The 18,388-nt window shown below is 38.1% G+C and overlaps 1 protein-coding gene across 5 annotated transcripts in view; it reads left to right on the top strand.

Moving 5' to 3' along the window:
• The window catches only part of RPTOR (regulatory associated protein of MTOR complex 1), a 163,458-nt gene that overhangs the window by 14,772 nt on the left and 130,298 nt on the right, over nt 1-18,388 (top strand). For all 5 annotated transcript variants that reach the window (XM_069799447.1, XM_069799444.1, XM_069799443.1 and 2 more), the window contains exons 2-3: nt 26-128; nt 3,367-3,449. In XM_069799447.1, coding sequence (XP_069655548.1) covers nt 26-128; nt 3,367-3,449 — 186 coding nt within the window. The remainder of the gene's footprint in view (nt 1-25; nt 129-3,366; nt 3,450-18,388) is intronic.

Below are 18,388 nucleotides of genomic sequence, written 5' to 3'. Positions count from 1 at the left end.
AGCATTTTATTGTCTGTCTTTGCAGATGAAGACTGTTAGTGTTGCCTTAGTTTTGTGCCTAAATGTCGGTGTGGACCCTCCTGATGTAGTGAAAACTACTCCCTGTGCCCGTCTGGAGTGTTGGATCGGTAAGTCTTGAGAACTTCCAAGCTCCAGCTAACTCTATTAGTTTTATAAATACTGAGTTATAGTGTATATATAGTAATCTTGAAGTTGTGTGTTTCCTGGACTTAAAACTACAGTGAACAAAAGGAAATCTGGCATCTGATTTCACTTTGTCTATATGAGTTAATTAAGAGTCCAGCAGTAACTGCTGCCATAGGTCATCTTTCCTGCTTTATTCTAAAATGAGATAGCATAGAGAAAAAAAGCTGTTAATTAGCTACTTAGCTTTCTTTTCATTGTTGTAGATTTATAAATATCTAAGGAAATCTCTGAGCAGTTACATCTTTAAAGTACTATGATCTGCAAAGGTTTAAAATTACCCTACCTCATACAATACAGAAATAAGTTTCTATAAAATGCATGGACTTTACTGCATGTTGAGGTGACTGCTCTGGGGCTATTTTAATTGGGATCATGAATTCAGAAGACCTGGAATTATTCCCAAGGATGTCTTGCTTGCCGTTCCAATACCTGGGCTTGCTACTTTGGTGCAGTATTGGACTAAATTCCTAGGTTTTTGTTGATAAATTGAAAGTTCCCTTGGTTTTGGAGATCAAGTCTGATTATCAAGGTGAAACAAATCTGAAGTAATATTAGGAGGAAATACCTTGTATAAGAAAGCTTTCTAAGAGAGATTTGTTTTTCATCTAGGAGTTGAAAATGTTCAGTCTTCAGCAAGTAACATGCAGAGCACTATAATCCTAAACTCTGGGGCTTATGATAGGCTGCAGAAGCAAATTAATCATTGCACAAACTGAATTTCTTTAAAAACTTTCAGAACATCTCGTGTCTAACCTTGCCTTACCTGCTTTATGAATCATAGCATCTCATTTTTTTAACCTAAAAATGCTGATGACTTTAAAGCAGTTAAAAAGCCATGAGCATGCACTAACAAATACATCTATTCAGTGGAGAGAACAGCTCTGATTTCTCATTGATGCACGAGTACAGAGCAAAGAGAATGAGGAGCGTTGCAGAGTCATTAAAATAAAGTTATTAGTGACTATCATCAACAAAGAATTTTGAATGCAGTTTTTAAATTAAATTTTTAGTGTGTATATATACACAAGTACTTATTTCCATTTCTAGCCAACTTTAAATATCTGAAAAAGGTAATTGCAAAAATATCTGCTGTTTTTTTTCTTCTGTACAACAGTCTCAAGAGAAGCTAATGGTGTGTATTGTGGAAAACATAATGTCTTTGCCAGTTGTGCAAGGAAGTGTGGAAATCATTTTGGTGCAATTGCTGCTATTTACAACTGAGCTGAGATCACCAGCTTGTGAACTCTGGTGACAAATGGCCATTGCAATCTCAGACAAAAGCTGCTTGCAGTTCTCGCTGTACCTTCCAGATGCACCTTTAGAACATCTGAAGTGTTTTGTTTTTCTCCAGAATTAAGCCTTAGCTGACATCGGTGCTACAGTGTCAACCTGGCACGGTTGAAGGCACAGAGAGCTTCATGCCGTGATGATACCGACGGTATCTTGGCCTGCGTATCTGCAGGCGTTCGCTAGCCTTACGTATGCACTCAACAAGGGAGGCTGAAAGCTCATGTAATGACTGTGGTGGCATGAGCTATATTTAGAAAAATAATTAATTTCCATTGTTTGGCTCTTGGAATGGCACCAGTGTACTTTGTTTTTGTATAAAGGGTATTGTTAATAATGCTAATTGCTCTGAAGGCACTCCAGAGTCCACAAACTACATTCCTCTGCTGTGAAAGTGCGTGTGAAGTATTTTTAATTTCTTTTTCTGAACTTCAGTTTGGTCCTTTTGAAGGACTCAAAATTCTGGTGTGTTTATGCTATTTTTTTGTTTCCTTTTTTTTTAATTTGAGCAGTAGCTAATGGCATATTAACTAACAAAAGATGTTACAAGGCAGTGTGAATATTTTTGGGGGAGTACTGTTCAAAATCTCAAGAGTATCAGCTCACCTTAAATAGCAAGGGGACTGTTGCAGTTCAGAGCAACAAAGACTGCTAATATATATATATTTCTAAAAGGTATGTCAGTGAGTGCTGCAACAGCAGGGTCTGTAGTGGGGAGCGAGTGCTCATTCTGTCCTGGAGACGGCTCTGGTGAGGCTTCTAGAACAACAGCTGCAGCTCAGCCAAAGGCAGTAGACAGGCTTCTTGAAATCTGAGCAGACAATTTACTACTGTTTGTGTTTGTTTTGAAAAAAGGTAAATGGTATACTCACATTACCTTAAATCTTTCTACAAAAGTATACTAAAATTTAAATAGGATCCTAGCTTTTATTAATTTAAGGAAAATTAAGTCATAAAATCCTGCTTTCATCCTACTTTATTATATTTTGTTTCTAACAGTACAAGGTAGAATATTTGTAAAGATTAAAAAAAACCCCAAACTTCATTGTTTTGGTTAAGTGCTTCTAAAATAATTTATATTAAATTGTAAAATATTAGCTTCTAGGTTTTTTTGAAACTTATGAATAGTGTCAATTATATGGCCATGTTTTTTGAATAAAGCACATAAGCTGAAATTGTATTGGTGTGTATGGATGGTGGCAATTATCTAGTGATGAAATTAACTTCTTAAAAATTACAAATGGCATATAATCTCTGAAGCAGGAAGCAATGGAAGTAAATGAAGCGGGATTTTGCATTCATCAAGAAAAAATGTTTATCATCACATATTTCACCAATTTAAATTTTTGTCATTATTTACTATAGAAACCTTTTTTCAATATTAAAAGAAACAAATGTAATGCCTCTCCTGTCTTTCAAAATAAAATTGCATTTATTACCTTAGTGAGAGAAATCTTCCAGATTTGATAGTCTTTAATGGTATTTAATTTGTACTTGAGTGAAGAATTTGGGGATAATTTTTGGATATTGTACCCAAGTAAATTCCATGAAGAATGTAATGTTTATGAATTTGAAATTGAATGCATGAAAGGAACCTGCATTAAAATATCATTAAATGATCTTTCTTGCAAGCAGAATACTGGAGAGGGAAAGTGTGGAAAGCTTTTGGCTTCTTTCTTCTGCAAAGGGGGGTGGTGTTTATGCTTTGATGTAGACTTTGATCTCCCAGGTTGTAGATCTGGATTTTACAGAAACATAATGTGGAGTAGCTAAAGGGTTAAATGCACATAGAATTGGAAATAATTTCTGCCTCTTGTCAAGCTGAGTGATTCAGTTGTGGTCAAAAATACTCATTTGTATTATATTTCCTAGATCCTCTGTCAATGGGTCCTCAAAAAGCTCTGGAAACAATTGGTGCAAACTTACAGAAGCAGTATGAAAACTGGCAGCCAAGAGTAAGTATTCCTTGGGCTTCCCCTCTGCAGCTATAGATATGATACTCCTTTGTGATAACATTCAACGGCTGAAAGCTAAGATGTGTGTCTGTTATGTGGCGAGGTGCTCTTGCAGCATTTGTTGCCTCCTTCATCGCCTCCTTCATCCATCAGCGTGAATAAATTCTTGCAGGCTGTCAAACTTGATAGCTTTCTAGCTGATGCCCCTCTTGGCTAGCACTTTCTTTGATTATGTCTGGGGTATTTGTTTAAAGTACTAAGTCCTACCGTGATTTTTTTAAATTTAGGTTCCGCTGACTTTATTGTGTTTTTGAGATGTTCTGAAGTTTTTCATTCTGAGTTTATAGTTTCTTCTGTTATAAAAATGTGTTTGGCCTTGGGTAGTTCAAAACTGTGTCCCAGCACTCATCAGTACTGTTTTTATCTTTTGGAACAAATGAATGCTGTACAGTTAGTAGCTGAGGAAGGCTTTTGGCTTTGTTGTAAAACATGATTTCAGAGCTTTGGTAACTGCTAATTCTAACTAAAGTATAATGTGTGTATATGTTTTTGAAAATGAATGTTTTGAATGGTAGTAACACAAAGCAGGAGTTAAAGAAACATGCAAGCAACTGACTATTTATTTCCTGTTTTGTAACATCTCACTCTTTCACCATTGGGGAAGTGTTTTGCTTCTGGATATTTCAATGTCCATAGTTTCATGTGTCTCAGTAAATAAACTACACAAAGATCTAAAGAATGAAATTTGAAGTCTGCAGAGTTTTCCAAATAGATACAAAACCCAAACTGTAGAATTGTCTTCACTGTTAATATTCCCTGGTATGTTCATGTCCTTATCTGTATGCTTGAGGCAGTTGGGGTAAAAATATTCCTCTTCAAAGTACGTGGACTATTGACTATTAAATCATAAATTTATCATTATAAGTGTGTAATGTGTAACCCAAACAGAAGTAGTAACTTCACTGAATGAACCTGCCTGTAGATTTGCTTTAACTTTTTTTTTCCTTATGATGTGGCATGCATGCTAACCTGGCCTTCAGTTTTTAGGGAGGCATTATTTCTTGTCTTCCTTTTAGATTGTCTTCAGTAATAATAATTATGTGCACTTTTGTCAGCACCAGGACTATATTTTCTATTTCTAACATCGCTCACTACCTTATTTAATGTATAAATAATCTACTGAATGTCTCTATAATGTCTGTTAGTATATAGTTTAAGAGTATGGTCTGCAATTGGAAAAGTTACTGGTACTTCCCTGTCCTCTGTAGAGGACGACTGGTTGAGAAGGCCTTTGTGTTAGCAGTGCCCTTAAGTACTTTTAATCAGTCCTTCTATTTAAACTGTGATGGGTTACATTCATTTAGTAGTTTCTTTGTAGTTTATAGAATCAATAAAGATAGATTGCCACTGCTGATATTTTGTTTGGGTCTGGAACCTAGAAGCTCTGAACATCCCTGTTCCTACAGGGAGATAGAGAACTTGGGTTTTTATTCTTTTCCTGCTCCCCCCCCCCCCAAGTCTTCCATTCATTCATGAAGGACTGATACCTTCAGATAAAGGACAGGTGGCTTTGAGATTATCTTTGCAGTAGTAAATACAAACTTTTCTTTTGCCAGACACTGCTGAGAATATTTTTCACTGAAAAAAGGGTTGTTGGCACGTGTGTTGTTAAAGGCTGTTGGTGAAGTAGTTTGTTGTATGCGTTCCAAGTTCCTCTTCTACTTTCTAATTCAAACTTGATGGAAATAATATTATATTCAGAGCAATTTGAATGTAAATACAGTTTGTACCAGTTCTTTACTTCTTGCCTTTGTGCGATACTTCCCTGCTGCCTTATTCAGGGTTGACTGACTAGAAGTGAGTTTATCATTCAGTAAAAGCTGAATGTATTACCTGAAGGAGTCTTATTGGTTTTAGTGGTGAAATGTTTACATTATTAAATCTGTGGATAATCATCTGTGGGTATGCTTTTTTCTGAAGTGTTTTGTAAGTATATTTATATAAGAAGGACTTGTCTTGAAGCATATATGCTATATATTTAAGACAAGAGAATTTACTCTTGCGTTTTTCCTCTAGGTACATTGACAGTTTTTTAAAATCTCTCTCTAGCAGCCGAAGAATTTGGCAGAAAATTCAAATAGTGTCTGAAATCAAATAGAAGAGTAAAACATCTTGATGCAAAGGTGAAAACGAACCTTTTTCTCTGTTGTTTAATAATGGAGTCCATATTACTGGGGAATGAGGGACAGGCATCTAGAAGCAGCAGGTACCCTGTGTGGGCCGACCTCACGCTGCCTTGTAGAGTTTGCACAAAACATGAGGCAATTACTGAGCTCAGATGTTTGTGTGCAAGGTGCCTGGTTCTGAACAGTAAATCACAGCCCTTTGAAACATTACAAAGCTATACACGTACCGTTTTATTGCACTCTACAGGGCTCTTGAGTTTTCTGCAGTAATAAAGAGAAGTTGATGTGCCATCTGCAATAAAACAATAGGAACATTATTGAATTTCCTAGACCTTTCATATAAATACTAATACATCTAGTTTTGTCTATTTCTCAGTGTTTTGGAATTGTTGAAGAATTGATGGAAGGAAGATGATTTGGGGAAAACTAGGCAGTCTGAAAAAAAGACCAAGTCATTAAAATCTTCTGAAATAGCCAATATTACTGGGCTGTCACTGTCAATCCTTACACTAGGAAATGCCTGTCGTCAATATCTTACTGTGAATGTACAAATGGTGCTAACTACTGGTAAATGGATCATGTCAGTAATAAACGCTGAGTGGGAAGTCCTGTGACATCACTACTAGTGCAGTGCTTGTCTGCTTATAATTTGTAGGATGTTGTTCAAATACACGCCTGTTTTTGTTAAATACAAATAGCTTATATGAAAAAGCCTTAAAAGGGGTAAGCATGAAAATTCTTTGTTTCTGGAAGCTCCCAGGCTGCACAGCTGATGCATATTTCCTTCCAGGTCTTATTGAGCCCCTTTCTAAATAATTTAACAGCTTGCCATTGCTTGAAGTATTTCTTCTGATTAAATTTAAGACTTTGCTTTATTGTTGTGTAGCTACATAAATTTGTGTGCTGCGGGAGTAAAAAACGCTTCAGCTGTTGTTTCATCTGCAAAACACTGCAGTTAAACAATATTCAGTCATTTCATTGCAGTTCTCAAATGAAAATTTTACTGGGGGAAGAGAGTAGGAGATGACAAAGCTGTAGGCTTTATCTGTCTTTATAAAGAATTTTCTGAACAAGTGAGAGTTTTTGCAATTCAGTGCAAAGGTAATTTAGGTGGTAGTGGAAGGGGTTAAACCTGAGGGTAATCTGGAAAGCAGGCTCAATTACAGGGGATAAAAGGTGTTGCTTAAGCAGCTGAGAATGAAAGGAGGAAAAGGTAGTGAAAGTTAAGAGCACAGGACCCCATAGTGCCCAGCTTGATTAGAGGGGAAAAACCTTCCCTGGGACTGCTCTTCTGGTGTTTGGGGGAATCTGCGGACTGATCGATTAGCAAATGGCTGGTGGAGCTGAGCAAAACTGGGGCTTGCCGGTTACAGGGCCTAGATTAAAGAGTTTGGCAGACAGTGTCAGCATAACACCATGAGAAAGGAGAGCCTTTAGCTGAGACAGCACATTATATCACTTTAATTGCCCAGAATAAAATACTTTAAAATTCTTTTGGAGATTCTTCGCATGCTCTGTATTTAAAATATTTAGATAAGAAATTGATCACATTGAAATGGTATTTCTCTGCTTCTGATCTTCATTTATTACCCTTTGCAGAATACTGCCTGTGTTAGGTGCAACATTGTAGTAAGTGACCAGTGAGAGCACTCCTTGGCTTGTGCTGGCAGTAAGTAGCAAGTATCTTCCCTGTTGTTTGGATGCAAATTTAGTTTTCTTGGTAGTGTTGCATGTTATGCCATTCAAAAGGCAGGAACTTTCCTTAGTTTAAAAGTCAAGAGACTTTGTTTGAAAGTAGGAGTAACAGACTGTGAATTCTGAGTGCTGCTGCAGTGAGATGGTTTATAGAGATGCAGTAGCTAGTGAGGATTTTTATGAGCAGAAACTTAAGTCCCAGTTTACATCCATTTATCAGCAGAGCCTGGGACTTGGGTTCTTTGCTGTAACATTCTGCAGAGCTGGAGCAGAGGGGTTAGTGGAGAGGATGAAGGTGTTATTCAGCTTTCTACTGCTTCTCTGTTCAGCACGCTGTTCCTTTTCTTGTGGACTGGTTTGAGAGAGTGTCTTTTTCTGCATCCTCTTGGCTGGAGTTCTCTGAACTGAGCTACAGTACTTTGGTATAAAAAGTCCCAGTTACCCTGTGTAAAATGATCATTGTGTGCAGTATTGCACAGAATGCTATGAGAAGAGGTTGATCTGTGATTGCTGGCTTCATTCTTAGAAAGATGCCAGACTTTTTTTCCTCCCCTTTCTCGTAATGGACATCTCATTACTTGGCGTCTAGCCTTCCCTAGACAATAAAGTTTCCTTTGTTTCCATTACTGTGTATATGCCTTTGAGAATATGGCTGTGTAGCCAAAGGCAGAACTGTAGGTTGAATGATGCACAGTTTACATAATTCAGGATCTGGTATGAGGTAGTCTGGAGCATATGTTTATTAAATTTGCATGAAATTATAGATTTTTTTTTTCTTCTTTTTATTGGCTATGGCTTTTGACCAGTTTCTTTAACTCTAAACTGACCAGAAAATTCACAGGACTTTTCTTCCTTTCTCTCATCTTGCTCAATAATTGTGCTGCTTCTGTTGTGATTTCTACTAGTCCAAATGAATCCCAATGGCACTCCTACACTGGTGCTTTTTGCAGAACTGTTCTTTATTCTCTAACAGAAACTTTCCCAGTCCCGCCAGTAGAAGGTCAAAAACTGCGGAGTGACTGCAGCAATCTTTTATTGAAGTAGGCGTAAGGGAACTGAGAAACATGGTACTAATCCCAGATAGGCATGCCTGTTCCTTTTATGTGTGGCATTAATAGAAATGGTTAGTTAGTTGAACTGTAACTACCTCTTTCTTAGTAGAGGTGAGGTTAAGAAAGCTGTCTCAGAGACACTTAGATTCCTCTACTGCTCACGAAGTGCATTTGTAACACTGGAGGAGCAGGACCTTGTCCCAGTGAAAATTAATGTTTAAGTTTTTTAAAATCTTCCTCCTTTTCCTGAGAGTTTGTGCCATGCGGTGGTCTTTGCACAGCTAGCTGTGAGACCACTGAAAAACAGATGTTTGTGACTCCCTTGAGTGTGGTTTGGTAAGGATTCCCTTTTTTCCTTTTTTTAATTTTAATTGTACTCTTGCAGCGCACAGGAGCCCTGGTTGTGGAGGAGGGTTCAGCTGAGCCAGGTGTACAGATGACATGGAAACTGCTGCTGCACGGCTCGCAGTCTGAAATAAGACTGATGCAAACAAATGGGAGAGTACAAAGAGGCGGTAAAACAATAGCAGTCAATGTGATAGGGTCTTAGCATAACAGAAGCCTGACTCTAAAAGTGCTGGTAAATGTTACAGCATGGTACAATATAGAAATAAGAGGCAAGTGGTTGTAGGGGAGTTTTGAAAGTGCAGTCACCAGGTGGAAGAGAATATACTGAGAGCAATAGGTTTGGAACAGACCAGAGTATAGGGTTGTCGGTAAATTCAGTTTGCATGTGTGATTACTGAAAGAAATAAGGTTTGGAAGGTGAAAAGAAGAGGAGTAATAGCAGAGCTGGAGAAGAGGATATCTAGAGAGTAATTACAAGCAGTGTGTTCTTTGAGCTGAAGCAATATGTAATTGGCGTGTTCACTAGGGCCGTCAAAGAACCTTGACAGCCTTGCTGCCAAGCAAAGCCAAGAACTGGAGTGGAACTGTTACCCTTTAAACTGGACTGAAAATAAAACTTTAGTTACGATACACAAGAGTTGAGGACCATGAATGGGTTAGAATAAAAGGAAAGTTGCGTTCTCTGCTCTATTTAAGGTGGACTTTGGTCTGGTATCTTATTTTGATGTGTACGGAGGTTTCAGGGGAGGAGGAAAATTGCTCCGGAGACCCTTGTAGCAATTTGAATATTTGCTGTTCATTGAAGCCAGTTGCAGGGGTATAATGTTCAAGTGTCAGTTTCTTTAAACAGGCCATCTTGCCACTGGAGGGAGTGGGCATTGGGCCCTGGTCTTCAAGAGATTTGGAAGTGAGCCAGTGAAGGTACAGAGGTGCGAAACACTCTGAGCTCTTCTGAGATCCTACAAAACTGTTTTAGTTGGATCTTGCTTTTATATAGACCTTTACTTCAAGTAGAAAGTCAATTCTTCTATGGAATTTGGGATTTTTTTACATCCTCTGATAAGTAACTTAATGGTGTGTGAGAGGTTTGTACCTCTCTGTAAGATTTAACCACAGCAAGGTCTGTAATTTGTCATTTGTGCAACGTCTATTTCCCCCACTCTCCCTCCTGTCCCTTCAGGCCAGTAGCTCTAGGGCTTTTGTACTTCCCTTGCCATAACCAACACCAGCAACGCTGAAGAGCTTTAAATGTTACATCCCAAAGAATTTTCTTCCCCTTACACCCACTTGCCTAAATAAAACAAAGTCAATTACAGTATTGATTTTTCTAATTCAAGTGCTACATTGTTGTCTCCACTTCCTCCTTTTTTGCTAAGACAGTCATCTGCACTATTTTGATTATCTAATGGGATTAGTTGTATTTCATTATAGCTCCACCTGAATGGACATCCCCGGAGTGAAGAACTATGAGCTGTGAAGGGTGATGAAAATCCCAGTTAGGGGAAGGAGTGGAGAAATCTAGAAGGCAAGATCAAATAAACTTTTAGAAAGCCTTTGGGAAGGGTGGCTTGAAAGCAAATATTGGTATTTGCCTGCATCTGTAGCATCCCTAGTCATTGAGGATGCTGTGTTAATGATGGTGTGGACACTGTCACACAGCAGTTTTGCTTCTGTTCCTTATGCAGTTCTCTTTTTGATGCTCCGTTACTTACATTAGTGTCACTTATTAAGAGACAGGCAGTAACATATCTGAACTCATTAGTCTGGCAGATATAGGCATGTTTTAGGTCTTTCCAGCCCATTTAATTTACGTGGTTGTACCCATTTTTTCACTCAGTTCAAAGAGGTGACATAGTCAAGGAGGAGTGACTGCAGCAATCTTTTATTGAAGTAGGCCTAAGGGAACTGAGAAACATGGTACTAATCCCAGATAGGCATGCCTGTTCCTTTTATGTGTGGCATTAATAGAAATAGTTAGTTAGTTAATTGAACTATAGCTATATATTATCTTTTCCCCCAAGGTGTTGGTGCCAGGTTGAGACTCCCAGCAGTGTGTCTGTGTCCCATTGTGCTTAACTATGCAGGTTTTTAAATAAAAGGTTTTCCTATTTTTTTTCTAATCCGATATCATATGTTGTGTGATGCCTCTTGCAGCTCGCATCCACCAGTGAGTGATGGTCTCTAAGGAGACATCTCATACAATACGGATAGATTATATTTTTTGTGGCAAGCCTTCAAGGAAACAGTGATGCTTTTCTGATCAAACGAGGCTGCTTCTTTCTCTTTTCTAGTCTGCTTCCCAACAGTTTTCTCTTAATTTCAGAGGAAGTACAGCCAAGATACTTGAAACAGATAATTTAAAGCCTCTACCTTTTTGTGCATGTTTTCTGTTGTTGATGCTGTTGTTTCCCTCATTAGATATCTCTGGGCTTTGATACGGTTTCTGAGGTTTCATTCCTTACATTGCTTCCTTCTGCCTAATTAATTGGTAAGTTGCCTGCTGCACATCAAAGGTTGAGCATTTCCTAAAGAGTAACTAGTTAAGCATGAAAACTAATTGAACACATGACCTAATTATTGGTGTCTCTGTGAGTCATACTTTTCCTTTATTTCTGTAGGGTTTTTGTTTTAAAACAACAGCAAATACTAATTGCTCCTGCAAGAAGAAATACTGTAGAATTCCAAAGGGGAACATGTAAAATGGAAAAACTTGTACTTGGTCTCTCCCTACTCTGCAGATATAAGAACATGTAACAAAAAAATGAAGAGGGGAGAAAAAAAAAAAAAAAAAGACATTGTGACCTTGTTTAACAAAACCAGGTTTTTCCTAAGAGGACTATGTTTGTTGTTTTTTATTTCCCAACAACCTTTTGAATCTGGCAACTATTTCAGGCTCTGCAAAATTTTGCTGTATCAATCTTTTGCTGTCTTGTTAAAGATCAACTATCTTCAGCATAAACCAGTGTTTTTTTCCACAAAAAAAAAAAAGTCTGTCATAGAAGAGGGGTCAACAAGCATAGTTGCCAAAACCAGTTATTCACATTCTCATTTTATCTGAAAAATTGTTGTGGTACCATTCAGAGTTTGACCGTTAGCCACGTGCTGTTTTCGCAAAATATCCCTCTAGAAGAACTGGTAGTTTAGCCAGAAAAGCACAGATTGTAAGTATGGTAAATGATGAAAGCCACTTTCTTATGTCTTGTGAATATGGAGAAAATGAGGGCAAATTAAGCAGTATCTGACTTGTAGTTTTCCTTTTGGTAGTTCTCCGAGTGGTCTGCAACCCAACCATCCACTTGTCCACAGCGTAGCTTGGCAGGGGACAACACAAGACCAGGGTCTCAGTTTAAACCGTCAACAAAGATGCATTGTGTTGAAGCTACTCTTTTGTGCTGAAAAATCTGAACTGGGCCACCTATTTTCTTCTGCAGTTGGGGTGCTAAGCATCAGGAGGAAGTCACAATGAACGACTGTGGAGATTTTAGCATCTTAAACCACTGCATAGGTTCCCTGGAGTTTTATAGCCTGAATTGTAGCAGTGTATCTGTAGGCCCTGCTGATGTGACTGCTTTCGGATGGGAGTAGCTGTACCACCTGTACATAAAAAAATCTCCTCTAGCAATGATAACTAAAGGATTTGGGAGTAAGCTGTACAAGTGGAAAGCTCCCTACTGCAATTCTGGGGCTCAGTCTAGGTAGAATGCATGTTTTAATTCTTTTGATAGTGAGAAAAAAAAATCTGATAAATCTTGAACACACTACTGAAAATAAATTGGAAACTCGAAATTGCAGCAGTAATGTACTTAATACTGATTTCTCTGAGATTCTTGTGGAAAAACGGAGCACAAAAAGGAAAAAATGGTTACAGGCATGAACTGATGTGAAGAAGCGTGTTCAGATGCTGTAAAGACAAGGAAGTGGCATTAAGCTGTTTTGTGAACTGAACTGTTCATGCATTGCAGATCAACAGTGATCTGGCATTCTGGAACTAAGTCAATGAACTTGCAAAATCAGTTTAGTGGGAAAATCCTCTGGGTCTTGCCATCTTGCTGAAACTCTTGAACACTGCAGGCAGGAGTGACCTTGAAATGAAGGAGATGGGGCAAAGGGGAAAGCTGTCACTGAAGTCTAGAAAGATAAGCCTGAACCACAATGAAAAGGACATTTAACTTGTAAACAAACAAAATTTCTTCCCATTTTATTTGAAAAGTGATGCAGTAATGTGACTGTTTAGGTTAGTGTATCTCTCTGAAATGTGGCAATCTTCAAAATCACTAAACTGCTCAAGCAGCTGCTGGATGATGATGCCTGCCTCAGTTGTGCTCTCTCTGGGAAGCAGACCTGCATTGCTGCAGGACAGAGGCTCCAGAACATCCCATCGTTATTTCTGCACATTTTAAACAACTCCCCTTGAAAATGTGAAGAGCGACCTGGTAAAATCTCCCAGATGCACATTGAGTAAGGCCTGCTTTGCAGGGAAGGTGCCAAGGGCCTAAGGCCACCAAGAACAAGATTCTTATTTTACCTACTGCCTTCCCCTCCCTTACACACTTTGTCATTTGCAGAAGCAATGGGGCCTCCTTGCCAAGGTGGAACTTCCCGAGACTGCCTCTGAAATGCTTTTCCTTTGCTTTATCACCCAGCATCTGACTCCTATTAATTTTGAAATCCTCTATTTGAATGCAGTTGTTCAGTGACCATGCTTTCTCTTGCTTTGCTTTCTGTAATATTCTGAAATTAAGATCCATTCACATGTTTTATACTGCCTGTCTGTTTTGTTTTGTATTTTGTCATCAAAATGAGGCCAGAGTTGGCAGACAAGCAAGATTTGTGTATTCTAGGGTATTTTCATATGACCATTGTACTCTTAATGTCATTTGTCCTAAGATGTGAAGAAAGAACTGATATTAGAAAGGCTTCTTGAAAGAGATAAGCAGCTCTGCCTGCTCAAATCTGATTAACGTTTTTCTGTAATTACCACCCAGCCTCTGTGTGACCTATTTAAAAATACCTTGTCTTTGTGTTCCATGGAGAGTAGTGAATCACTGGCGACTAGAGACAGGGAGGAGCCTTCTGCAGATCCACTTGCATCGACCCTGGTGCTCTTTATCTAGTAGATACCACTAGGGATCCACTGGACAAGGATTCAGTCACTGCAAACTTGGACATGCAAATGATACTGTATTAGACAACTGAAGCTTCTTTCTGAATAGACATCAGAGTTTTGTGCAAAACTTAGAGCACTTACGAAGAAAACTGTTTACATTTTTATTTATAATCCTGCTCATCTCTAAGGCAGAATGAGAAAAGTCTGAAATACTTTGGTTTTAACTCCTTTCATATGGATCTTAACAAAGCATAAACCTCTGAATGATTGTTTTTCCTTCTGACTCATTAAGCTGTTTGTTAATCTGAATATTGCTTCATTAAACAATCACTTTGCAATCAGAGGAAAACCCGAAATTGCTAAATAATTATTTAGTATTGAGAAGATTAACAAGTTCTCCTAGCATGAGTACAGGATAGCAGCTCCTCCTGTTGAGTACGATGCATTTTAACCAGAAAATAAAGACGACCAGTTTGAGGATTCACTTACGCACCAGATCGTGGTCCTGCAGCCTAAACTGGGCTCTGAGTAATATCTAAGTTTATATTTAAGAAACAAGAAGATGCAGAGCCTGAAACTTTAAAGAGCTCTTAAAATAGAGGTTATAAAGAAGGAATAGTACTAAAATGACACTGTTGCTTAGGAGTTACGTTATTTGACTAAGTAGGTTTTAAAGAGGTGTCCTGGTGTGTACTTAAAATCCTGTTAGAGCATTTTGTGATGTGATCCATCAAAGCCATCAAACTGTCATCAGTCTGAGGGTGGAGATCTGGCATATGAGAAGCAGATTTAAGTTCTTTTACAATTCCCTTTGTTTAAAAATAAACAATTATTTATGCAGCCATCTCAGAACATTTATTTTATTTGAACAGATAGGGAGGGATTCTTACCATACAGGGTAGGCTGGTGGGTAGAGTTTCTATAAATCTTGGAGCAAACTTGTAGTGTGTAGCAGCTTGTAATTTCTGAGAAAAGAAACACACCTGTCTCCTGAATCTATTGTAGCAGATATTCAAGGTTAGTAGTCTTGATTTTTGTCTTCCCTGTCAACATCAGTTCTCATGAACAGACTGCTCAACGGTATTTTTTTGGAAGTATTGTTGAATACTGAATCCACACAATGAAGATTAGGTACTTCAGAATTCATTTCACATTGGACTTAAAAGCAAGGTCAAAGACTCTGCAGAGGAAAGGTAAAGTCACTACACTGCTGACTACAGTCAAGCGAATAAATGTTCCACCCTTATAGCTTAGCTCTGGTAATGCATTTTGTCCTAGACATCTAGCAAATAAAGCTGTTTAAGTCTTGGGCTGCTTGTGAATATATTAGCATGGAGGAGATTGAGATGGATCTTTAAAATGCAACCAAATATCTACAGAGGACTTGCCTAAGACTTGCAAGAGTCTACCTTGTGGCTTAGTTTAGCATTTAAATTCAAGTATCTGTAAGTTATAATATGTCTGTCTTCACTGTAATTAATATTTTTCAAGTTAGCAATAACTAATAACTTTATCAGAAACATTTTTCATGGCCTGCATTAACCAGGTTAAGCTGTTGCTTGTAACATCAGTTTAGGATTTCCAGCATACTCCCTTGTACTATGCAGGTTTTTATTATCTTTGATTAATCCTCATGAATTTACGTCAGGGTAATATCATGTGCCCACAACCTAAGATTAAAACACCTAAAAGGTGTTTTTAAAAAAAAAAAAAGAAAAAAGCCTGGAGTCTGTGGATATGGTTCAGAATAATTTGTATTTGCGTGCATGTGTCTAACCCAAGAGTTATTGTGGTCATATCAGCTTGGGCTTACAGGCAATTGAATTTATGATTGATTGATAGTAGGTATAAATTGAAATCACTTCTTACATTGCTGAATTGATCTCTGAAGTTATCACATAACATGCTCTTGCAGCTGTTTACTTCACTGCTACCTGCATTTTGCAGTCTGATGACCTGGTGCAGCAAAATCCTGCTCTGGCACTCATGTTTGCAAGCATAAGGAAATGAACAGCAAAGTTGCATCAGTGCAAATGTTGTGAAATTCAGAAAACCCGCTGTGAGACTGCAGGCTTCCTGCCAAGTTCAGTGCTAGACAGAGTTTGCCAGGTACTTTAGGACAAACTTGTCATGCTACTATCCTTTCCAGGCTTGACAGCAAGCTGGGAGTGACTACAAGGTTATGTGCTGCCTGTAAAGGATTTCTGTCTTACTAAGATTTTGCTGCTATTTTCTTTGTTTGGGGTGGATGTGGAAAACAGCTGCGCAAATTAGAGTACATTGCTTTTGGATAAAATGTCAGATAACCTCTAGAGAAAAGGATCCAGATTTATTACAAGACATACTTTTTATTGATGTAGTAAGAGTTATTTTAAACAAATGCTTGTAATGGGGTAGTGCAGAACATGTTGCTATATGAATTACAAAGATTGAATATATTTTTGACTGATTTTCTGAGGAAGCCAGGCTTTTAAAACTATGCAGTGTGTGGTTGCATCTTGCATCCATCGTATATCCCAGCAACCTTAACACATCACATGCTATTTTTAAAAGGGTTGACAATTCAGAATTTAAATTTGTCCTGAACATTTTGTGAAAATAGCTGGATGGAGGTAGAGGACAGACTGCATATTGTTACTCTCCTGGTCAACTAAGGAACAGGCTGCAGTCTGAGCCCAACTCTTACCAGACATTAACAGCTACGTATGGAGAGAAACACCATTAACACCCCAACCTTCAGAAAGAGATTACATCTGATCAGGTGACAGAAAATCCAAAAATGAGCAGCAAAGTTGGAGAAAAATTGGCTTGATTCTACTGCTCATGAAAGAATTCTTTTCTGTGTAGATTGTTAATTTATTGTGATATTGCACAAAAATAAAAGTGGTCTTGTACAGTTCTAAATTTGTCTATTCTTTGATGGGTTTCCAAAGGCAGTGTAAATTCAGGATCCTAAATCTTTCTTTGATGCAAGAAAAAAGATGTGTTTTAGTAAGTATTAAAATTAAATTATGGTAAATCACAGGATTGATATATTAATAATGGTTTTGAATGAACCAAAGAACAAAGTATTTTTGCTATGAATGAAATATGTAGTTTTTCACTAAAATAGCTTCAACATCAGAAGACTTGGAAGTAAGGCCCACTTAGTGTCATATATAGAAAAAGAAAGAAAGTGTGGGTATAACAACGTTGTGAAAAGTCCATAGTAGTGAAGTTAATTGAAAAGAAATTAGTGGGTGTAAAGCAACTAGTAGTGAAAGTTATTAGGAACAGGAACTGTTAGTGTGTTTTGGAAGAATTTGTGGAAGAAATGGCTTGGAGAGAATTGCTTGAGATGCAGACCCTCAGAGGTCTGTGCAGAAGCTCAGTCTCCAAGGAGAGGTTTATCCCCTAGATTAGTTCTAGCACTGTCCCTGCCAAGACTATAGTGAGTGAGCAAAGATGAATAATGAAGTGGTGATTAAAAACTGTCTGGGTAGGTAACTGGACTGGACCAACTGGGCTGTACTGGATGTAATTCAGGACCCTGGCTGGTACCCTGACCAACTGCAGACGCGTAAAAACATTTCACACGAGGAACTAAGCGTGTATCTTGCTCACCTGATGGCTTTGTGAGCTGGAGGTGGAGTCTTAGTATTTTACTGTCCTGCATATATTGTTCTTCCAGGAGTTTATGAAAGCTGAAAAGTTATAGTTCAAAGAAGTGATTGAATGGTGGTGTCTTGTGGCAAGGACATGCTTGTCTCTACAATGTTTAGTTAAGTTGTGTGTCTCTGTTCTTTTGCTCTAAACATGTAAATGGATATTTTCATTTTAGTTTACCTAGTTCTAGTGTTGGAAGACATAATGGCTAGCCAAGAGAAAAAATGAATAAAGCATAATTAGTTCTCATTTTACAGACCACTGTTACGTACAGCTTCTGTATCACTTCTCCTGGCAGATGAATCCTAGGCCATTTAATCACTCCTCATGTGAAAGCTATTGCACACCTAAAAAAACCCCAAAACCAGACCATATTCAAGATACAGGTGTTTGCTGGATCTCTACAGTGGCATAGTGGTTTTCGGGCTTCTTTCTTGCTTTCCTGACAATTTCTAACTCTGTACTTGTTTTTATGACTGATGGTGGGCTGATGTTTATACAGAACAGCTCCTTGTACTCCCAAGATCTTGTTTCTGGGTGCTAGTATGTAGTTCAAGGCTAATTGTTCTGTGTGTAAAATCAGAATGGTGTTTCTTCTTGCATAACTTTTAGATGTGTTCGTATTGGATATCCTCTTCTGTATTGCTGCTGAAACACTCCCTATGGCAGAGTTTGCCTGCAGTAATTCTGAATAACCCTCTGTCATCAACAGACTGTCATATTTCTGCTCATTCCCTTTTCAGTAGTATTTATTAAAATGTTGGATGATTTGGTCTACAAAACTGATAGGAACTTCACAGTGACTTTCCTCCATGGACAAAATTAATGATTCTCCCCCCACCCACTTGTTTTATAAGCAAGTCTTTATATATGGACTTTCTTCCAAATCTCATGTTAAGATCTTGC

This window comes from Haliaeetus albicilla, chromosome 12, assembly GCF_947461875.1.
Source record: "Haliaeetus albicilla chromosome 12, bHalAlb1.1, whole genome shotgun sequence".
In the NCBI taxonomy this organism is placed as follows: domain Eukaryota; kingdom Metazoa; phylum Chordata; class Aves; order Accipitriformes; family Accipitridae; genus Haliaeetus; species Haliaeetus albicilla.
This window is presented reverse-complemented; position numbering and strand designations above follow the sequence as displayed.